Below are 21,002 nucleotides of genomic sequence, written 5' to 3' on the forward strand. Positions count from 1 at the left end.
CTTTTTATTATTGAATATCTATTGGGAGAGAAGGAGGCAGAGCTTGTGGACAGGACTACCACGCTCCCATCAAAACACAGCTGCCCTGGCAAGCACAGAGGGGAAACAGCGAGCAAGGTCACTGTCACAGGTGTCACCGAAAGCACTTTTCAAAAGAAATTGGTCAGCAGAGCTCCTACGCACTTATTAAGAGACTATTTATGGGAGCAGAAGTTGTTCTTAATTCTGCGAGAAGCAGCAGCAGAGGTCACGATTTGGGCTTCACTGGCTCTGACGGCTGAACAGCCCTGGAAGCGTGAATAGGTGCCATCAGTATTTTCAAAAAATCTATTTTAATGACATAGGAACTATCATTTCAGAGCAAAGTCCTGCTCGGCTCAATCTGTCGTCAGCAGCACCCACATCAGATACTTTCAGAAGGAAATGAAGAAACCCCATGACAGAAGGCTGCTCCACTCTCTGACCTGCGTCAACTTCTTCCCAGCTCCAGTCATTTTATAGCAGTTTCATTCTGAATCATGAGTTTACGCCTTCATTTTGGGACAGCATGCTAAAGCCCCACAAGTCAGGGAGTTAATGAGTTGCTGCGACCTAATCAGGCCTGCCACACCACACCTCTGGCAAGTGTCGGATGCACAGGGAAGAACTTCAAAGGACCAGCAAACCTTACGCTCTCCCTGTGAGCAAGGGTTGCTCCCTTCTCCAGCCTCCTGGTGGAAAGGTGAGCCCAGCAAGAGCTGACTGACTTGCCTTATATGGCTTCCAAGGCACAATTTCCGCTTGCCCAAGCTCAGGCAGGGTGGAAAAATTTGCTTCCTTGCTACTCCGCCCATCCCGGGCTCTGAAAAGCATCCACTGAATCCTGGATCTGAAAGGAATGGAAGAATTTACACTGACGCTTGCACGGAGCTCAGCTCTCTGGAAGAGGTAAAGCCACGGCTTTGGCAACAAACTGGATCACCTCAAACACCAGGGGAGAAATGGAAGCCAAAGAGCAGAGATGCATAGAGAAGTTGCAACCACAGCCTTTATTCTTTGCATACCATATGACCAATTTTTCTTGCTATTCAGATGCACTTAAGCCTTTTAAATTTCATGGCAGCAAGCTTTACAAGTTAATTATGAGTTGGGAACATTATTTCCTTTCACCGATTTATCCATAATACACTTTGCTATATACCAGGAGTTTTGTTTTCAGAATCAAATGAATACAGTCTCGGCTCAGGTTTACACACTATCTTCTGCACAAGTCAGTACTTCCTCTGGCAGTTACTGTTAACGTTACTGAAGCCTGTCCTACCTTCTGGTCACAGTAAGGTTAATGTAATCTAGGTCCGTGTCATTAACAACTTCCCTGAGCATCACAGAGAAACTCTCAGACTTACCGAACACAGAGCAAGCCTCCTGCTCACTGAGTGTAAATACAGTCACATCCATAGCCCTGAATATCTGCGAGGGCAAGGAAGCTGCTGGCTAAAAATGAAGCCCAGTAGATGCAGTCAATTAAAAGGCTGCTTCACTCTCCACAAACACTCTTTCTTTGTGGATTATCAAGTTTTTTGTGCATGTATTCACTTTTTCTAGCCTTGATTGCCTATATCAAGACTATACCTTTTTTCACAGCAGATTTTTCTCAGTGCAAGAACCAGGGGGAGATTTATCTCCATCCATCAGTGGTTTGTCTTTGCTTTCATCTGCTAGTCACCAAATGGCAGAACCCAGCTCATCCACACACAGATTCTCTCAGAAGAGAGAAAAACAGTGGCAGAGGAGCTTAAAAAACTAAGTTCTGCCAATTCCCTTGTTCCCTTCTTTTTGGGGACTGGGAAAGACAGAAACACAGCCCATTTGACTTTCTCATAGAAACTGGGAGCCAAAAACAACTGAAATCAGCGCCGGAGCTGGAAAGGTACAACAAAACTCACACAAACATAAAGTCTAGACACTGAAATATGGAAATATGATTCAAATAACCACAACTGGCACATAACATATTGATTGCAGCCCATCACAGAACAGGCCCTCAGTGGGTAAGAATACAGAAGAAAGATTAAATTAGTGTCTTCCACTTCAGTTTTAGAAAATATGGATCCTTTGGGCACAGTGATATGGATCGAGCTGGCATTTCTTCTGTCCTGCTGGGCTTTTTGCTAGGCTTTTAAGTAAAATGTCTGCTCTTGCTAAATAATGACAATTAGCTTAAACTATCCTTGCAGCACTGACCCTGTATGAACAAAACTGCCATAGGTGTCAGACGGCTGCTCTTCTCAAAGCGTGGCCTATCAGCTAAACTATGCGGGTCTCAAACTATTTGAGCCAAGTAGTCAAGAGGATGTTTGTACTGATGAAATCTAAATACTACAAAGGTTTAGGAGAGCTGTTTTTAGGAAGTTTTGTGGTACTTGCTAAACCCTACCACATGCAGACGTGAACCTAAAGCAGAAAGTCTGCATCTACCTTTAAACCCAACGTTGTGATCTGGAACGGGGGCTGAAGCCGGCAGCACAACTCAAGCCTTTGCTTGCAGTGCTACGCACAGATCGTCCTTCAAGATGCTGGATCCAGCCTTCTCCCGGCAATGACCTGCTTTCCTGCAGAGCAGTACACCCCAGGACCATGCCCAGAGCCTCCCTGGATGGTTGCAGGTTCTGCATACAAGAAGAAAGAGTGGTGGTGGCTGGCCTGAAGAGACTCTGAAGAAAAGCAAACCATCTTGGTTTTCCACGAACGCCTTGGGCTAAAGTATTCTCGCCTGCATAACAAAAGCCAAGAAAAGTTCTGCTGCACAGAGGGAGAGCAGAGGGTTAACAGCAATCAGACTGTACCAGATCAGGGAAGATTCAAGGTGGGTGGAGGTGGGCAGCTAACTAAAGTCATGCTTACAAGCAGTTACCTCTTTTTGAGTTAAACAAATGCTGGTTTCTTTAAATTAAAAAAGGCACTAGTCCAATGTAAAGAAAGGAGAGACCAAGTGCACGGAACAGTGTTTTTTCTAGACTGCCTTTTCGCTGGATTGGATTTTGGAAGCCTCCTTTCCCACTGCAGCAGCGATACACACCACCACTCTGCAAACCAACTGCTGAGGGGTTTATGATGCTCTTTATTATATAAATTCTTTGGGGGGGGAACAAAACCAAACAAAAACCAGTCAAAAGGCAATACTAGGTTACCATGGTGTGCAAAAGTTGCCTTATGTACATGGGATGTTTCTAAGCAACACATGAGCTACTATAGAAAACTTCTTATCAGCAAATCCAAGCTCCTTTCCTGAATAATGCATCTAGGTCGAGCTAAGGCACGTTGAATGTAGAAGCCTAGTTTTGGTCATGTCTCCTCTGTATCCACCCTGTATAAAATATTTGCATAGTTCAGGTTATCAGGCTTTTTTTTTTTTTTTTCCATTAGCACTAAGTTCACGCCAGATAATGGTTCCTCCAGAAACAGCATTAACCTTAATTATTCAGAGGTAACTTGATCTCAACCTTCCTGAAGTTATGACGCTGAGCTGATGACCACTTTTCTCCCCTCAACTTCTCCTCTCATTCCCCAAAACCCAAATAAAGCCAGTATATTACACGACCGTGTTCACAAATTAGGGTACCCGGTACAGGATCCCAGACATATGGTATCTCTTCAAAGTCTACCTAAACCCATGCAGCCACTCCATCCATTCAACTGCATTCTCATGTGCATTAGCAGCAAAACCACTAAGTCAGCCAAAATGTATTCTTCTCCCATGGATTAGCTGGCACAAATTAGCACGAGAGTGACGCATGCAGTCTGTCCCTTCCCATTTTTCAACATGCACAAACACCAGGGATTTGGAGACGCTTCACAAGTTTATGCTTACAAGTTACAGGCAGAACCGAGTTTAAATTCTTTGAAATGTGCAAATTGTTTAGGAGATAACACCTTCATTTACTAACCAGACCTCAAATGCTTTTTCAAACAAAACTTCCACTCCCTCTCCAGTAATAAATGCTCTTCTGCTATCCCAACAGAGTCGGCACTATGCAAGTGAACTATTTCAACAGTCACCATCCCTCTGCCAAGCAGCACTATGACAAAAACTAACTTAACAGGACAGAGCACTTCAGACTGGTTCAGAAAAAAACCCTGATGCTGGAGGATCACCTGTAGGCTCCACGCTCTGCGAGGCGGCTGGCTCACGGCGAGCGCAGAAGCCACGCGAGGCAGGACCTGCTGCAGGTCACTGGGAGATAAGACCACTCTGAAGAGACTCGTCTGCACGCCATGTTTGATCAGATATGCTTCAGACAGAAGTAAAAAAAAAAAAGTATAATAGCTCTCTTTTCTCCCTTTGCTGCTGTTTAAGTGGAATAAGAAACCAACTACAGAATATGCTGAAAAGGAGCGAGGGTTTAGTCTTGCTGGGTAATGAATACAATCGCCAGGATCCAGCTGCTAGAGCCATTGATACGAGTGCCAAAACACTCCACTTGCGTCTCTTCAAAAAAAAATAACCCAGCCTCATAAAAATAATCTAAGGGGTTAATCTTTAAGCTTGCTTCCCTCAGTATTGCTAGAGAGCAAAAAGTTATTAATGCCCAAATTCAACTTCTCCGATTAATGGTGTCATATGATTTGCTGATAAAAAGCAGATCACGTTTGAAAAAAGCACTGTCGGTCACAAGGATTCTGTCACAAACTTTCTATTTTCCCTTGGCACATCACCAATTAGACCTACTTCTTTAGCATGCTACCACCAGTATAAAAAAAATAGCATAATAGGTTTATAATTTGCCACCGAATCCCATAGCAACTGTACGTCACTTTAGATGTAAATTACAGACAATTCTTTCCCATGCAATTTGAAAACTAGAGAGATGAATCTATAATTTGAGCAGATCCAAATGGTATATGGTTGAGAGAAAAAGCTACCCTAAATAATTGAAAGGAAACTGCCACAGGCCAAAACATTCCTCACGCACAATGTTAAATGTCTCTTTGTCCCCTTCCTTCAAATGGGAGGTGCCACATTCAGGTCAACATTAACAACATTTAGCAGGAGTTTAGCAGTTCAGTATGTTCTGCATATCCTGTCCCATTTTTGCTGATTGCGAGGAGATGTACGTGTACAATGAGCTTCCTTTCCAGCCAGCCTCCTCTGATTCATTTAGTCACGTCACCGACTCATGTTCCCGATGTTGTAATAGCTTCAATTTTGACGGACTACAGCATCAGTGAATTAATAGGACAGGAAAAAACAGGTTACAGGAAAGGAGGAATGATGCAAAAAGCTTTAAGATAATTCAATGAATTTTGATTCGAAAGCCAGATTGTTCTTCTCCTCCTGACACCTGCAAGCAGCTTTCAATTCCCAAGTCAGCATGAATACGCATTACCCTAAAGACCCTGTAATGACAGCAGGAGCCTTCATTTTGTATTTCGTGCTTTAAACACAGCAAGATGAAGGCATCTATAACAACCTGCTCTAAAAGCAAAGTCTGAAAAAGTTCTTTCAATAAGCGGTGACTACAAGGGGTCGGTTTAACCCTAACCTTTGAGAAATAACTTCTGTCACAGTCGGTTTAAGAAGAGCACAGAAGGCACAGGGAAGATGACTTGGGAAGCCACGTCTATCAGACCGCAGTTCCAAAATTCAGCTCGGCTCGTAGAGCACAGGGGCAATGTGCTTTGGTTATCTCAGCTTAGCCCCCAATAAATATTTGTGCATCTGCCAAAGTTCACCAGTGAATCAACTGATGGCTTCAGTTCAAAATACTCCGTGTAGCAGGGGCAGAGAGGCACTACGTGAGCAGGAGGCACCGTTCAGCTGCCACATCACGCACCGACCGAAGCAGGGATGCTACGATCTTCTCTACATCCTCCTAAAAATCACAAGGCTACCGTGCAAGCCAGGACTAGGGCTGGCAGCTGAGTTGAGCCCAGCCTCCATCAGCTATGGTTAGGTTGACACAAAAGCTCCAAATAATAAAGGTGTGCAGTCATGTCATTTGTTATCAAGAGACGATGCATCATTCAAGCTCACTAGTACCGCTCCTCAAGAGAGTAAAAACCACAAGAGTTTTTAAATAAATATGTGAAAGTTGGGAAATTCCCAGGTAAGGGTTCCAAGAAACAGCCCTGACGCTGTTTACATGCCATCGGCACGTACACCACAATACCGTGAGGAGACGTACCCACTGCCAAGTGACATTCGGATCTGCCATGTGGCATTTTAAAGCATGCATTAAGATTTCTACTTACCCAGAAACCCCCACGATGTTGCTAAAAAAAATGGGTGCGAAAAGCAAAGGATGAATGCCGTGGACGGAGACATATCTAGGTGTATTAGGCGAGGATAGATACAACACCCCGCCATCAAGTGTGAAAAACAGGGTCCAGGATAAAGAACGAAAGAGGAAAATAAGGCAGGGGCATGAGGAGTCCCCTTGTACCTCGACACAGGCAGCAAGAAAGCTGGAGGCAGACCAGAAGAGATGGGGAAAAGTCATGCCCTGTTTTTTTTGGGGGTGGGAAGGCCTAAACAGAGCTTGCACACACACCCAAAGGGAACGCAGAAAACTCCAAGCTAATATAGATTTAGACTCCTTGGAGAACCAAGAGTTGTTTTAGGCTAACACACCAGACCGGCTCCATTTCATCAGTGGATAAATTGACTTGGGACACATTTTCCACCACTCAGCCTTCAGCTGCGGAGCTCAGCAGTCAGCGCTCATGGTTTCACAACTATGTGGAAGCAGTTTCAGGGGCAGCAAGTTTCACAAGGAGCAGATGGGCAACATGTTAAAGTGCCCCTTATGAAGCCGGTGTTATTTTTAAGACTCATTTCTTTCAGGTGAGCATACCCCACTGCTACTAGAGAAAGAAATCCTTTTAAGGACTGCAAGGAGCTGGCAGCCCTATGATCTGGACCCCTTCAGCAGCAGCTCCGCGTTCTCTGTACATGATACGGCAACAGCTTGCTGAAACACGGAGTTGGACATCAATGCACGGAAGCGCAACCATTTAGTTCACCAGGACACAGACAATTTAGCAGAGACCCAAGCGGGAGACTCAAGAAGACAAATATCGTTTCTCCATAGTCTTGCTGCCTGATCCACACATGGTACAGCTCCACACCAAGAACGCAACTGCTCTGGCACAAGGGACACTAAAAACAAATGGCAGTTCGCCCGGCTGGGTGATCATTTTTGGATTATGTAATCCCAATACATTATTATTAGACCAAGAACAAACTCAAGCAAGCAACCGAAGACATTACCCTGCCTGTTCTGGCAAAGAGACAGAGACTTGTCGCAGAAATCGCACCGACGTGCTATCCTGGTGCATAAAACAGGTCAGACTGCACACATGTTGGACTTCAGGTAACACAAACAACAGTATTGGATTCCAGGCCATTATACATATTACACAACGCTGTCGTCAGTTATACCACATTTAAAACCAAACCGAGCAGAAGAAGCCTTAGCAAATTTTTTCCATTTACCTACTGCAGACCAAAATTAAATCAGAGCCTAGACTGGACAAACACACGCTCCGAAGGTGTGTTACAAAGTCGCTTCTTGGCATTGCCATAGCCGAGCGTTTCAGAGGAAGCAGAGACGTTCAACAAGCTGGAGAAACTGTTTATAGAACAAATGCAGAATGAGCATATGTGTTTAATAGCCCACTAATTGTTGCGTTATTCACTATACAAACAAGTGAGCTCTTCTGCCCTTATCCTTTCCTGCCCATTTAATCACCAGTAGCCTTTGACTATTTCTCTTTTGGGTGGCGGTGAAGGAAGCAAAGTTCATTAGTGGCCGTTGGCCACCAAACAATCTAGAGACTAGAGACCAGACTTCATTTAGAAAATAAACACCACTATTCATGTGTGACACGGACTCAGAATAGCTTCCCAAAATATTTAACACAGCTGCCTGTAGTCTTCCTACTCTCCCTCCCCCAAAAGAAAAGGCTTTCCTAATATATAGAAAAGCTTTTTTTTTTTTCTTTTCTTTCTTTTTCAGAGAAAATCTAATAACTCAGTCTATCCAAGGCACTTATTGCTACTGACTTCTCATAATACTGATAAACACTCATTAAAATATAAGTTGATAAACCCTGGTACAGTAATTACCTTCGTCCTCATACAAAGATTGCCCAATTCAGTGATGTGATGTAACCAACACCCTAAATTAAAAATAGTGTTGTGACAACATATGGTTTATCCTACAGAAGCTGGCAGGCAGGACGGTCCTAATGACAAACGGGTTGGGTTCCCAGCTTCCCCCAGCTCCCTGGCAAGGTGAGGAGACAGATACGCTCTTCGCAGGATCAGAGGCGGAAAGAAAAAAAATGAAATTACAATAAAAAGGACAGCTTTTAATCCCTCTCCGGTCCATCCTAACGACAGATGCTGAGTATTGCCATTATTCTTTATTTACGTGACTAATAAGCTCTCTGGATGCATTTCAGGGAAATATCTCAGAAAAGACAATCTGGAAATTTCAAAATACAGCCCCAGCCTGAACCTGCCTCCCCTCGGGGAACGGAGCACGGGGCCGGGGGGGGGACACACAAACAACCGGGTGCCCCGGGGAGGGTGGCAGGGAGGAAGGGATGCCCCCCAATACGGGATGCCAGCACCGGGGCTGGACCCACCCTGCCCCCCCGGGACACGTCCCCGGGGTGAGACCGCCCCCCCCACCCGGGGCTGGAAACCCACGTCACGTTCACCGGGGGGGGCCGCACCCTCTCACACGCTCACTGGGGGGGGAGGACGGACGGACGACACCGACGTCCCTCGTGTCCCGTCCCCCCCAGCCACTTACCGGGGACTGACGACGGTTTCCAGTCACCTACCGGGAGGGACAGAGAGCCCCCCCTCCCCCCCCCCCGGCATCTACCGGGGGCGGCACCGAGACCTCGGCTCCCGGGTCCCCAGTCACCCACCGCGGAGGGCATATTGGGGTCCCCCCAACAGTGACCGGGGGGGGTACACCGACACCTCCCGGCCCCTCTCAGGTACTTACCGGAGGATCATGACCCCTCCCCGGTCACCTAGCCAGGGGACCCACAGGGGCCCCTCAAAGACCAACGGGGCGGGGGAGACCGGGGTACCCCCGGGGCGTTACCGGGGGGCACAGCGAGACCCCTCCGGTCTCCCTCAGGTACCCGACAGAGGGATCGCCCCCCCCCCCTCCCGGTTTCCCCGGTCACTCACGCAGAAGGGCGGGCCGGGAGCCCCCACATCTCCTCAGTGTCTCACCGGGGAGGGCCTCACACCGAGCGACACCCCCCCCCCCATTTCCCCGGTCATCCACCGGGGTCCGCCCCCCCCCGTCACACACCCGGCAGCGGCAGGACCGGGTCCCCCCCCGCCCCATCCCGTGAGGAGGCCTCCTCCCTCTCCCCCCCTCCCTCAACGACGCCGGTGCCAACCCCGCCGGTGCCGCCCGCGGGGCTCCGGCCAGGGCCTCGTGGCGGCCGGCCGGCCGCCCGCCGCGGGGCCGTGCCCGCCGCCCCACGCCCGCCGCCCCTACCTTACAGGCCTGGTAGCTCTCGAAGGCGCGCAGAGCGCTCTCCGTGAGCTTGACGTGGAAGACGGAGACGCGGGTGCCGCGGCCGAGGCGGCCGCAGGACAGCCCGTACCCGCGCTCCGCCTGCAGCGCCGCCATCTTGGGACCGTCTCCCCCTCCGCGCCTGGGCCGCCGGGGCCTCCCGCCGCCGCCACGCCCCCTTATGCATTATTCATGAGCCGCTCGGCCGCCGCTCCGCCAGCCCCACCTACCCGGGGCGCCTGTTGCTGGGGCGAGGAGGTGGGCAGCGAGCGCTCTCATTGGCCAGACCCCGCCGGCCGCCAAGTCGGATTGGGAGATGGAAAGAGGAGGCGGGGATATGCAAACGAGGACCGCGGGGCATGCCGGGGAGGGTGGTTTGGTGCAGCCCTCCAGCGCTGGAGGACCCCGGGGAGGGGGCGGCGGGCGGGCATCCCCCGTTCCCCGGGCGTAACACCCCGGGCACGGCCTGGGGGGCCCGGGCGTCCCCCCCGGGCAGGGCCTGCAGGCTGTGGGTTCCCCCCTCCCCCCCCGTAGGCCCAGGCCTCCCCCTGAGCATCCCCCCCCCGGCAGGGCCCGTAGGCCCCAGGTTCCGCACCCCCCCCCCCCCCGACCCCGGGCAGGGCCCGGGGCACCCCAGGGCGCAGCTCCGTGCTCGTAGGCCTCTCCAGAGCCAAGCAACCCCAGCCGTGGAGCATCCATCCCCTGCCGCGGAGGCTGCTCCCTCCTGCCCCACCTGCGGCAGAGCCGTGCGGGGCCGGTAAAATTCCCCCCTTGCCCCCCGACAGCCGTTCCCGGCCCCCGCTGCAGCCACGGCCGTGCCGGCAAGAGGGGGGACCAGCCGCGAGGAGCATCCCCCCTCACCCTCGCCGGCAATGAAGAGGCCTGGGTGTGAAGGAATTGTCCTTTATTTGGGAAGTTCACAGTCAGTTTGGGGTGGGAGGACAGTGCTACAACCCCCCCGCCATGAGCAGAGCTGAGACTGGGGCAGCGGGGGGCCCTGGGGATGGCCCCAGGCTGGAAAGAGCTGCAAGGCAGAGCGGGACCCCCGAGAGCTTGGACCGACAAGAGACAGCCCGGAGAGGGGGGCTCCGGCGCTCCCCTCCCGTGTATCCCTCCCACCGCAGGTTTCTTTGGCTTCCTTTGGACATTGCACGCTCTGGGGAAGTGCTGAGGAGGGGAGCGGGTGCCTGCGGGAGGAATGAGCGGCCGGCAGCCCCCCAGGACGCGGGGAATCTCGCTGCACGTGCCCCTGGGCACGTCCGCACCGTTTCCCTTCCCGCAGCTGGGCCAGCCACAGAAACCACCGCGCCCGTTCATACCCACACGGCTTCCTTCCACGTGCTTCCCCGTGCCCGTCCCACCATATCGGCAGGACCACGGTGCCCGCTGGGGCTCACCGGGCTGGGGACAGCCATGGCGTACCGGTGTGCAGGAGCTCCCGCTCCCCCCGACACACTCGGGGATGAGCACCCACCACCCGGGAGGGTGCTGGGGGGTCTGTGCTCTGCCTGCAGCTCCGTCCCCACAGCTGCACCCGCCTGCGCCGGGAGGGATACGGGGGAATGTTGGGAGGGGGATCCGGCACCTCTGGCAGAGAAAGCATCTGTATTTCTGCAACTGCGAGTCCGTGGGGAGGGGTCGGCGGAGCCCCGGGGAAGCCCCTTGGGCAGGAGAGAGGCACATCCCGGCGCAGGTCCTGTGCCGCAGGGCCGCCCCGCCGCCATCCTTAGTTCCTCGCCGCGATGACCACGGACAAGGCCACACCGCCGAGCGCGATGGCTGTTGCACCGAAGAGCCACTTCCAGGGGATGGACTAAGGAGGAGAGACCGGCACGGTGACGGGATGCACGCAGCGTGCCGTGAGCCCCACCAGCAGCAGGGATGTGCCGTGAGCCCTGCCGGCAGCGGGGACGTGCAGCCCTGCCTGTGCTGGCACGGGGCCGCGGGGCAGCACCGAGCTCCCAACGTGCAGCCGAGATAACGCAGCCCAAAAAGGCAAGTGCTGCGTTGGCTCTGCCCAGCGCGTGGCCGGCACGTCCGCGGGGACAGCGTGTGCCGCCGGCAGCCCAGCTGACAGCGCTTTCCACTGGTGCAGCCAGCAGGCTCCCGAGCGCGGCAGCTGGGAGCAAAGTCCGGACCCTCCAGCTGGCATCGCCGGGACCCGTTGGGCAGAGCCAGGAGCAAAGCCGCAGCTATCGGCGTTTTCCTGGCAAGGCTGCCGGAGCACGGGCCCCCAGCTCCCAGCAGGCTTGCTGCCCTGACACAGCCCACCCCCTGGGTCACATCGGCATCCCCCTGCCTGGGAGCAGGACTGCATTGACCCCCAGGGACCTGGGGGACAGTAACACATCCCCTCTGCCCAGTCCAGCGCTCCCCACCCCAGGGGTGACCCCCACCCGCTCTGCCAGCCCCCCCCCGGGAAGGTCAGCACCAGCCCTTACCCAGGGCAGCTTGTCTTTGCACTTCCCCGGGGCGCCGGCGGCGCTGGGATTCCCAAGCATCTTCCTATACATCTCCGTCTCCACGTTCTTCTGGTCCGCGTGCTTCTTCACCAGCTTGGAGAGCTCAGCGTGGATGGTCTGGGGAGAAGAGCACGGCGCTGCGGTTATCGGCCCTGCACCACCCCTGCAGTACAGGGGAGGGGACAAGGACCGCAGTGCCACCAACAGCAGGTCTGATCACCCTGGGGCCGTGCAGGAGCTTCGTGGAACAGCTTAGAAGCAGCCAGGGGGGCTGATGGCCTGATCCTGCCCCACTCCCCTGCACTGAGGGGCTGCACCAGGCCGGCACTGGACACCCAGGCTGGGTGCCCCACGTGTCTGAGTGCCCCTCTGTCCTTTGTGGCCACCCAAGCCGTTCCCCGCCTGGCAGCGGGGAGCAGAGCCCAGGGCTGATGTCAGACATCGGAAAAAGGATTTTATCCTTTAATCGAGATGGAAAATTTTCTGCCTCGGGGACAGATGTGCTCGAACTCTCCCACTTTTCTGTCTGGAAGCAGGCTGGGAAAGCGGGCTTAAACTCAGCCTGGTCTGAAGCGGGATTGCAGCAAGACCCGTGCTTGCAGCGTGTCAGTACCTGCCTGCTGCGCCGAGCGGCAGCGATGGCTGGGGCTGGAGGGAGGGAGCGCTGCAGGAGAAAGCTCTGTGTCCTGCGCGGAGCTCGCAGGCTCCAAAAAAGCAGCAATAAGGACCGGAGAGCTGAGCAGCACAGCACCGCCAGCCATTGCCCGAGCCGGCGGTGGCAGGAAGGGTGCTGTGGCCGTGCTGTGCCCTCTGCTGGGGACGCCATGCTCCGGGCGGCTCCGATGCCTCCCCGAAACACCAGCACCGCCACCGGCGACCCACACCGGCTCCGGCCCACGTTGGCTTGCCCAGAAACCGGCCAGGAATTCAGCAGACCATGCCACGCTTGGCACCGCTGCCTTGAACGTGAGACTTTGGACGTCTGGAGGATTGCAAAGCAGCAAAGCACCTGCAGGCATCCCCGAGCGTACCGGGGACGGCCCGTTGGTGTAGGACAAACGTCGGCATCTCCTCCTGCTCCCAGAACATGCGTTTCCAAGGGGTTAAGACAAGGGAGCCCAGCGGCTGATGGTCCGTAACAGCTGAAAGGTGCCGACAGCCCCAGAGAACCAGGTTTCCTCATCCGAGGCAGGTGGAGCCGTGCGTTTCTCGTGTCTGTTTTCACCACCGGTAGCCATAGCCCGTGACTCACCGACGCGTGTTTGACGCTGCCGTCTGGAGCGGCACCGCCACTTCCCCGGGAGTCCCGGCAGCCAGCCGGAGAGGCCAGTAATTTGCTGTACTTGTGGTTTCACTGGTAACGTCACTGCCAGGCATTTTGATTTTTCACCCCTCTCCAATTAAAAGCTTCATTCGAATGGACTGGCGAGCAGCCGCCCCGCCAACAGTGACGTGCCAGAGACACACGGGGGGGGCTGCTCCCCGTGCTGCCTGCGTCGCTTGTGCTGCTCACGCACCTCTGCCATGGCTGCCCACCCTAAGCTTGCTGGGAAGCGAAGGGTTTGAGATCCTGCTTGTCCCTCCCTGCGGGTGATCTCAGACCACGAGCTGTGGGGCCACCGAACACCTGCTTTCAGTGCGCCCCATCCTACCCGTGACCTTCAGGCACCAGGGAACACGACACGAATCGTGATGGTCTGGTGAAACGCCCAGGAAAGAGGCAGATAAAACAACAGACCCAGTCGAGGATTAAAGTCCATCTGTAGAACCAAGCCCCCCCGCCTCAACCCCGTTCAGGCAGCACGTCCCTGCCTCTCCCCCAGCTCGCCCAGGCTCGCTCCTGTTGGGGACATTTCCTGGCTCTGGCTTTTGACTTCTCCTGAGGCTCCGGTCCTGCAGCTGATCATTAACCGACAGGAAATTCCTGACCCAGAGCTCGCCCTGGCCTGGGCGCTGGACCGAGGTCTGGGCTTTCTGGGGCCACTCCTGCCGCCCAGTGAATCACGCTCCGGGCTGCTGAGCGTGTCTGCAGGGACTCAGCTCTGCTTCACTTCCCGCAGCCGTGGCACGAGCTGCTGGAGCCACGCGGGGAAGCCGGAGCAGCCAGGACCGTACATGCAGGATCGCTGAAGCAGGGATGGGTTGGCAGGGAGTTCTGCCACCGCAAGGACCAAAGGGCAAAGAGGGAGTCTCGCAACACGGAGATAAGGGACCCACCAGCCCGGCCAAGCTCAGTCGTTGCACCACAGGGTGCATCACCCCATGGCTGCTCAGGCCCTGGGGCCTATTTCCAGCCTCCCTTCACGGAGGAAGCTGGGAACAGCTACGGGGGCCTTCAGCCTTCCACAGGGGACACCGAGGTTTGCAGGGACACGGCCAAAAGGAGAGCATCCTGCAGACACCCAGCTCAGGAGTATCGCCAGCGGCACACAACAGCAGCCTACCTTGTTTGAAGGCTCCAGCTTCAACGCCGCCTTTAAGATAGGGATGGCCTCTCTGTATTCGCCCTGCTGAGCCAGGACCTGGAAGGTGAGATACAGATTGAGCAGGACGGCTGAGGTCTGTCCCTCGGTCCTGCCCTCCGCCTGCCGTGGCTGGGCCCGGCCACACCGCGGAGAAGGAACGGCAGCGCCTGCCGCGTGCCCGGCCTCACCTTGCCCTTTCGGAAGAGAGCCTTGATGTTCCCTGGCTGGTGCTCCAGGACGAGGTTACAGGACTTGAGGGCTGCCTCGTAATGGTCCAATTTAAGCTGAGAAGCTGCCAGGTTGTTGAGACATTTCACCTTTACATCCAGCAGCTCAGCCTCCTCATCCGGGCTGAAGTCAACTGCAAAGACCCCAGAGCCAGGTTACAGGGGGAAGGGAGCCCAGGCAGCCCTCGCCCAGGGCAGGAGCAGGTACCTTTCGAGCTGGAGCCGATGACCTTGAGGGCGATGTCGTAGGAGTTGATGGCCAGCACGTAATCTGCCTGCTGGTAGAAGAAGTTGCCGCGCTCCCGCTTGCGGTTGGCCAGCTCTATCTTCTCCTTCCCGCTGAGCAGCTCCAGGTCCGGTCCATCCCGAGCCGCCAGCAACTCTACCTCCAGGGTGAGGGCTGCGTTGGGTGGGATGTCAGGACTCCTGCGCAAGGAGGGGCACAAAGCTGTGGCACCGTTGCCACCTCTGCCAGTTCCACCGGGCCACATAGATTTAGCACCACGGCCCAGAAATCACAGCCACGGAAGCTCGCCGGGACAGGGTGCGATGCAGATCGTTCCCCTCAGGCAGGACATGCTGCCGTCCCCTGCACGTGGCAAGCGAGCCAGGTCCCCCTGCCCACGGACACTGGGCTGTCACCAGGAGCGCAGGGGGCAGCTTTCACAGCCCTGTTGGGGCCATCCTGCTCCACCCCCCGCCCTCCCCGCTCACCTGCCCTGAGCGCCGTAGCAATACTTTGCATCTGACATAATCAAAGCCGTCTCCCCCATTTCCAGGAGCTGCACGCACAGGTCCAGAGCCTACAGGGAACAACATCGTGGGGAGGGAGCATAAGCAAGGGCAGGGGGGCCGCTTCCGACCCGCAAACGGGCATGTCACCGATCCCAAACCCTCCCCGTGCCCCCGAGGCGAGGTACTGCCCCACAGGGCAAAAGCAAGGCAGCAATAAAGCCGGGCAAGATTTCTCCCAGCCCTGACCTGCAACACGTCGCAGTCCCCCAGCGTGAAGGTGAGGGCAGGGTTCTCCTCCACCACGCTGCCATCCTCCAGCGTGGCCTTCAGGCAGATGGTCACGTCCTGGCCCTTACGGGGACGGGTGTCCACCCCCTGGCCCGGTACCAGCGTCTTCTTCTTGAGCAAGCCGCTCCCTGGGCAAGCAGAAGCCAGAGGTGCGTCAGCCCTCGGTGGGGAGGGGCAGCCTGACTCCCACCACCCTGCGCTGACTCCTGGCCGGCCTTAGTGGCGCAGGAAGCACCGGCAGAGCCGTGGGGAAGCCCATGAGGCCCCATAAGCCCAGCGCCCTCCTGCCCAGGCTCTTACCCAAAACGTCGAACCACTCCTGGGGGTCCTCAGCCGCTTCCCCCCCACCCTGCTCCGAGGGCTGGGCGTCCTCCCGCAGCGGGGCCGGCAGCCTGCCCACGTCCTCCAGCGGGGGCAGCTCACTCAGGTCCTCGTCCTCCTCCTCCTCCTCCTCTTCCAGGACCTCGAAATCCTCTGCCGTGTCCAGCTGAGCGGCGTCGGCCGTCAGCGACGGCTCGGTGCCGGTGCCTGCCCGGCCCGGGGAGCCGCTCCTCGGTTCCTCCCCGCTGGAGGCCATCGCGGCGGAGCAACCTGGAGAAGAGAGAGAGAGAGAGGACGTGGGTCGGGCCTGCGCTTACCGCGGGAGGACGCGGCCGCCGGCCCGGACAGCGCCGGGGCCCTCCGGGGGGGATGCGCGGCTCGGGCAGGGGAGAGACCCCGCCGGTCCCAGGGAGGGAACGGGCCCCGCGGGGGGAGGGGGGACGGGACGGGGACGGACGCGGCCCCGGCCCCGGCCCCGGCCCCGGCCCGGTACCGGGAGGGGTCGCCCCGCGCGCGCCCCCCGCCGCCACGTGCCTTCCCCCCGCCCGCGGGACCCCACGTCAGGCGTCACGCGCCGGGACTCCCCCTAGCAACGGCCGCCGCCGCCGCGCGCCCCCCGCCGCTCCCACCTGGCCCGCGAACCCGCGGCCGCCGGCCCCGCCCCGCCCCTCCTATTGGACCGGCACCACCCACCGCGCTGACGCTATTGGATGGTGAGAACGCTCGTCAGCGAGGCGCCGGACGGGGCTCAGCGCTGCCTTAAAGGGGCCGCCGCGCAGCAGCCGCTCCGCGGGGCGGGGAGGGGCCGGGCCGGGGGACGCCCGCCGCTGGCCCATGGCTCGGGGGCCCGTCTGTGCCCGGGGTGCGGTGCGGGGGGGTCTCGGTACTGGTACTGGGGTGGCCCCGTAACGGCCGGGGGAGGGGTCCCGGCCCTCTCCCTCCGCCAGCCGCCACTACTTCCGGCTCGGCGCCGTAACGCAAGGACGCGCTGACGCTGCGGGGTCGCGCTCGGCGTGACCCCGCACCCGGAAGCGAGGCGCGGCTGCCGGTGCCGCCCCCGGTGCCGCTCCCGCTCCCGTCATGTGAAGCGGCGGGACGGGCTCCCCCAGGTGCGCGGGCGCTGCCGGCGGGAAGCCCCGGGGTCACCGGGCGAGGCCCAGGCCCGTGTCCCCCTGAGGGAGCCCGGTACCGGGAGGGGCGCTTCCGGGGCCGGGAGGCGGCGGGCGGGCAGGGGGACCTCGTTACCGGCGTCGGGTGCGTGTGGGGCCGCCCCGGGACCGGGCACGGCGGCGGGGAGGGGGGATAGCTCCGGTACCGGCGGCATGGCAGGGCGGAGGGGGCCCCGTTACCGGGGACGTGGGGGAGAGGGTCTCCGTTACCGGTCCTGGGGGCGCGGGAGGCTCCCGCCCCCCCGGCTGAGCCGCCCCCCGCGGTCCCGCAGGCCGCGATGGAGCCCACGGCCTCGCAGGTGTTCTGCGGGCGGGTGCTGGGCATGGTCAACGCCGAGGACGTCAACGCCATCATCCTGGCCCAGAAAAACATGTGAGTCCCGGGGGAACCGGCCCGAGGGGACCCCGGTACCGGCACCGGGAACCTCCCGGGATCTTTGCCGAGCTCTATCTGCTTCCCCCGTGCAGGTTGGATCGATTTGAGAAGACCAACGAGATGCTGCTCAACTTCAACAACCTCTCCAGCGTCCGCATGCAGCAGATGAACGAGCGTTTCCTCCACCACACCAAGACGCTGGTGGAAATGAAGAAGGATCTGGACAGCATCTTCCGGAGGATCCGGTGGGCAACGGGAACGGGGAACGTCGCTGCCGGCGGGCAGGGAGACAGCGCGGGGTGGCTCGTCAAGGTCTAGGTGTGCCGCGGGGGTGTTAAAACGGGACTCGAGCAGGAGCTCGGAGCGGTCTTGGAAGTCAAAATAGTCGGAGAGGGGAAAACGCGCGGCCAAGCGACGCGCGGAGGCAGCGGGAGAGGAGCCGCGGAGGCCGGAGCTTTAGGATTCCTCGATTCCGCTCCGGCCGGGATGATCTGCGCTCCCTCGGGGCGGTGGAAGGGATGCGGCGCTGGCGGGACTCGGAGAAACCCCCGCTGTGCTGAGAGGGGGGGACGGGAGGGAGCCCCTCGGCCCGAGGAAGCCCCTGGGATTCGTTTACGTTGTCCGTAAACGCCGGAGAGCGGAGGGAGCCGGCCGGGCGGCTCATCTGCGGCTCTGTCGGCTTCCCCGTGAACTCGGCTCGCTCTCTCCTCCCCTAGGACGCTGAAAGGCAAGCTGGCGAAGCAGTACCCGGAGGCTTTCAGCAGTGAGTGGTTCCTTCCGACGCGCGGATTTTTCCGTCCCTTTTCTTCCCGTGTGAAGGGTCCCTTCTCCTAAGAACGCGGGAGGAGCCGACCGCACGTCCAGGCGTGCGCCAGCACACGGCTGCTGCGCTAAAAGCCTGGCAAGCTTCCTGATTATATTAAATACGGTTGCAAGAAGTTACAGACGGCCGCTAATTTACGTGGCGTCGGGTTCTTTTTATTGATTGCTGCTACAAGCAGACAAAATTTAGAATTACAAATTAACAAATTGTTTTGCTGGGGGGTGGGGGGGTCTCTCGTACCTGGTGTCGCGCCGGCAGCGCTTCGTCCGGTGTGGCCGCAGCAGCAAAACTAACGTTTGCGTCCTCCCTTCCAGACATCCACGAATCTTCCATCCTAGAAGACGACGATGACTTCGACCCCATCCCGAAAAGCACGACAACCACCATCGCTACCTCTGAGCAGAGCACGGAGTCCTGCGACACCAGCCCTGACATCATCTCTCCCACCATGAGTCAGGATTTTGAGGATTTATCCCAAGGCCAGTACGATTTACCGGCCGTGAACGGACAGAGTCTCACAGATGAAGACACGGCCAACGACCTGGACTAGGTGTGCGGGTCCTGCGCTGCTGCCGCCCGCCCCCGGACAACTTTCTACCTTGTATTTATATTTGTGTGTTTCTTTTTTTCGGGAAGAGGGAATCGAAGGGTGAGAGAAGCGATGGCCGAGTGAAGAAGGGTGCCCTTCTGCCTCTAAAACAGCCACCGTAGTGTAAACCCCACCACTTGCTTCGGGGTAAATAAGTAAAACGTGGGTTTGAAACGCCTCTTGTCCTTTCTCATTTGTGCGGTCAGGAGAGCGGCAAAACCCCACCTTCGATGTAGACTTTGGTGCAGAAGAGCCGGTTTGGGGCACGGGTGGTTTTTTTCTTAAGGAATGTTGTCTCTGAGGCTCACGTCTGTGCCCACCAGCGCTCCGGCTTTCCTGCGGCTCTGTCCGTGCTGCTAATGGACTCCCGCCGGCCGCCTCCCCACGGCCGCTGCGTTTCCCGCCTGTGGGAAGAGCCTCAGCCGGGTTTCCCTTTGGTTCTCGCCTGCACTGTGTCGCACCTCAGCCCCTCACACGGGGTTCCTGTGGCCGCACAGGCAGCCTCGCCTCCGCCTGTTCCCCCTCCCTGGCTCCTCACGCTGTCCGGGGGATCGGCCTGGCCTCTTCGTGGCCTCCTGCTGCCTGCGAGGGGCGGAGGGGGCCGGGGCTGAGGGGAGAGTGCGGGGCTGGGGCCGTGGGGGGGGAGTGTGGGGGCCGGTCCCGAGGCCGCGGGGTCGGTTTGGGCCCGGTCCCGGCCCCGTGCGAGGCCCTGACGGGGCCCGGCCTGTGGTACCGGGGCGGGAGGGGGCCGCTGGCGTCTGCGCACTGCGGTTCCGCGGAGAAAGGGGCGGGGCGATGACGCGCCGGTTGTGACGCAGCGGCGGGCGGGTTCCGGTTCCGGCCGCCCCTTTTCTCAGCAGCGAGGCGGCGGGTGCGCGCGGGGCGGCTCCGCCGCCGGGCCCGGGAGCGGGAGCGGGGCCTGGATCCCGGGGTGGGGTGTCGGGGGCTCGGCCACGGGAACGGGGGACCGCGTCCCGGCGGGGGGCGGGCCTGGCGGCGGCGGGGCCCTGTGTGTGGGGGGGGGGGGGGGGCACCGGGGCCTCTCCTGAGGGCCCGACCGGGGGTGACGCGTCCGCCGCTCTCCGCAGGCGCGAACGGTGCCAAGATGCAGATCTTCGTGAAGACGCTGACGGGCAAAACCATCACCCTGGAGGTGGAGCCCAACGATACGATCGAGAACGTCAAGGCCAAGATCCAGGATAAGGAAGGTACCGGTGGGACGGGGGAGCCGCGGGGCAGCCCCCGCACCCCGGGCGTCCCCTGCCACCATCGCCGCCCTCCACCGTGATGGTTCCTCTCTCGCAGGGATCCCCCCTGACCAGCAGCGGCTGATCTTCGCGGGCAAGCAGCTGGAGGATGGCCGCACCCTCGCAGACTACAACATCCAGAAAGGTGCGCCCGGCAGCCGGCCGCAGCCCGGGCTCGTTATTTTGTTTTTTTTTTTCTTTTTTGAGGGGGGAGAGGTACCGGCCGCTCCCCAGCAGCGCCTGGCCCTGCCGTGACGCTTGTCTCTCCTTTCAGAGTCCACCCTCCACCTGGTGCTGCGCCTGCGGGGGGGCATCATCGAGCCCTCCCTCCGCCAGCTCGCCCAGAAGTACAACTGCGACAAGATGATCTGCCGCAAGTATGTCCCTGCGGGGCGGGGACCCTCCCCCGAGTCCCCTTCCCCCGGGAAACGGGGCTTTGGTGCCATTCTTCCCCCTTCCCCAGGTGCTACGCCCGCCTGCACCCCCGCGCCGTCAACTGCCGCAAGAAGAAGTGTGGACACACCAACAACCTCCGCCCCAAGAAGAAGGTCAAGTAGAGCGGGCAGCGGCACCCCTGCCTGCACCCCTGCCTGCACCCTTCCAATAAAGCATCACAGTGCTCAAGCCGCTCCCGTTTTGTGTTGGTTTTTGGCCCAAATCGGCGTGTTTTGCAATAAAAGACCCGCGGAGGGGGGGGGGGGTGGGTGCCTTGGAGCAGCGTGGGGCTGGTTGGGGAGCGGGAGGCGGGGAGGGGAGCGGCGGCGATGCCC

At 58.1% G+C, this 21,002-nt stretch overlaps 4 protein-coding genes across 7 annotated transcripts in view; 2 read left to right on the top strand and 2 right to left on the bottom strand.

Annotated features, from left to right (window-relative positions):
* ELL (elongation factor for RNA polymerase II) overlaps positions 1-9,679 on the bottom strand; it is a 53,246-nt gene extending 43,567 nt beyond the window's left edge. The window contains exon 1 of the mRNA XM_075523858.1: positions 9,513-9,679. Within this exon, the coding sequence (XP_075379973.1) occupies positions 9,513-9,647 (135 nt within the window). The 5' untranslated portion in view covers positions 9,648-9,679. The remainder of the gene's footprint in view (positions 1-9,512) is intronic.
* A 740-nt stretch (positions 9,680-10,419) lies between these two features.
* On the bottom strand, positions 10,420-16,789 carry FKBP8 (FKBP prolyl isomerase 8). Of its 2 annotated transcripts, none has more exons than XM_075524488.1 (9): positions 16,658-16,789; positions 16,008-16,298; positions 15,666-15,835; positions 15,399-15,487; positions 14,893-15,110; positions 14,646-14,818; positions 14,437-14,514; positions 11,972-12,109; positions 10,420-11,343 (listed from the first exon to the last, which is right to left on the bottom strand). In XM_075524488.1, the coding sequence occupies exons 2-9, from the start codon at positions 16,282-16,284 to the stop codon at positions 11,257-11,259; spliced, it is 1,230 nt and encodes a 409-aa protein (XP_075380603.1). In that variant the 5' UTR covers positions 16,285-16,298; positions 16,658-16,789; the 3' UTR covers positions 10,420-11,256. The 2 variants fall into 2 exon arrangements, with proteins under 2 accessions (XP_075380603.1, XP_075380604.1); XM_075524489.1 differs by lacking the exon at positions 16,658-16,789 and adding an exon at positions 16,563-16,584.
* A 207-nt stretch (positions 16,790-16,996) lies between these two features.
* Positions 16,997-19,163, top strand: KXD1 (KxDL motif containing 1). Of its 2 annotated transcripts, none has more exons than XM_075524490.1 (5): positions 16,997-17,137; positions 17,470-17,570; positions 17,666-17,818; positions 18,290-18,336; positions 18,711-19,163. In XM_075524490.1, the coding sequence occupies exons 2-5, from the start codon at positions 17,476-17,478 to the stop codon at positions 18,944-18,946; spliced, it is 531 nt and encodes a 176-aa protein (XP_075380605.1). In that variant the 5' UTR covers positions 16,997-17,137; positions 17,470-17,475; the 3' UTR covers positions 18,947-19,163. The 2 variants fall into 2 exon arrangements, with proteins under 2 accessions (XP_075380605.1, XP_075380606.1); XM_075524491.1 differs by having other exon boundaries at positions 17,086-17,213.
* Positions 19,164-19,742: 579 nt separating this feature from the next.
* Positions 19,743-20,856, top strand: UBA52 (ubiquitin A-52 residue ribosomal protein fusion product 1). 2 transcript variants are annotated; one of them, XM_075524493.1, is made up of 5 exons: positions 19,743-19,856; positions 20,074-20,193; positions 20,291-20,377; positions 20,507-20,609; positions 20,696-20,856. In XM_075524493.1, exons 2-5 carry the CDS (start codon positions 20,091-20,093, stop codon positions 20,787-20,789), a joined length of 387 nt encoding a protein of 128 aa, XP_075380608.1. In that variant the 5' UTR covers positions 19,743-19,856; positions 20,074-20,090; the 3' UTR covers positions 20,790-20,856. The 2 variants fall into 2 exon arrangements, with proteins under 2 accessions (XP_075380608.1, XP_075380610.1); XM_075524495.1 differs by having other exon boundaries at positions 19,835-19,916.
* The last annotated feature ends 146 nt before the right edge of the window (positions 20,857-21,002 follow it).

The sequence above is a fragment of the Mycteria americana genome, chromosome 24 (assembly GCF_035582795.1).
Source record: "Mycteria americana isolate JAX WOST 10 ecotype Jacksonville Zoo and Gardens chromosome 24, USCA_MyAme_1.0, whole genome shotgun sequence".
Classification (NCBI taxonomy): domain Eukaryota; kingdom Metazoa; phylum Chordata; class Aves; order Ciconiiformes; family Ciconiidae; genus Mycteria; species Mycteria americana.

Bases quoted from the DNA above. Each gene is read 5' to 3' on its own strand.
- KXD1 (XM_075524490.1), top strand. From the start codon at position 17,476: ATGGAGCCCACGGCCTCGCAGGTGTTCTGCGGGCGGGTGCTGGGCATG. The intron at 17,571-17,665 runs GTGAGTCCCGGG...TCCCCCGTGCAG, and splicing joins ATCCTGGCCCAGAAAAACAT to GTTGGATCGATTTGAGAAGA. The intron at 18,337-18,710 runs GTGAGTGGTTCC...CCTCCCTTCCAG, and splicing joins GTACCCGGAGGCTTTCAGCA to ACATCCACGAATCTTCCATC.
- UBA52 (XM_075524493.1), top strand. From the start codon at position 20,091: ATGCAGATCTTCGTGAAGACGCTGACGGGCAAAACCATCACCCTGGAG. The intron at 20,194-20,290 runs GTACCGGTGGGA...CCTCTCTCGCAG, and splicing joins CAAGATCCAGGATAAGGAAG to GGATCCCCCCTGACCAGCAG. The intron at 20,378-20,506 runs GTGCGCCCGGCA...CTCTCCTTTCAG, and splicing joins AGACTACAACATCCAGAAAG to AGTCCACCCTCCACCTGGTG.
- FKBP8 (XM_075524488.1), bottom strand. From the start codon at position 16,284: ATGGCCTCCAGCGGGGAGGAACCGAGGAGCGGCTCCCCGGGCCGGGCA. The intron at 15,111-15,398 runs GTGAGCGGGGAG...CTCCTTGCGCAG, and splicing joins TGCTACGGCGCTCAGGGCAG to GAGTCCTGACATCCCACCCA. The intron at 14,515-14,645 runs GTGAGGCCGGGC...CTCACCTTCCAG, and splicing joins CTCTCTTCCGAAAGGGCAAG to GTCCTGGCTCAGCAGGGCGA.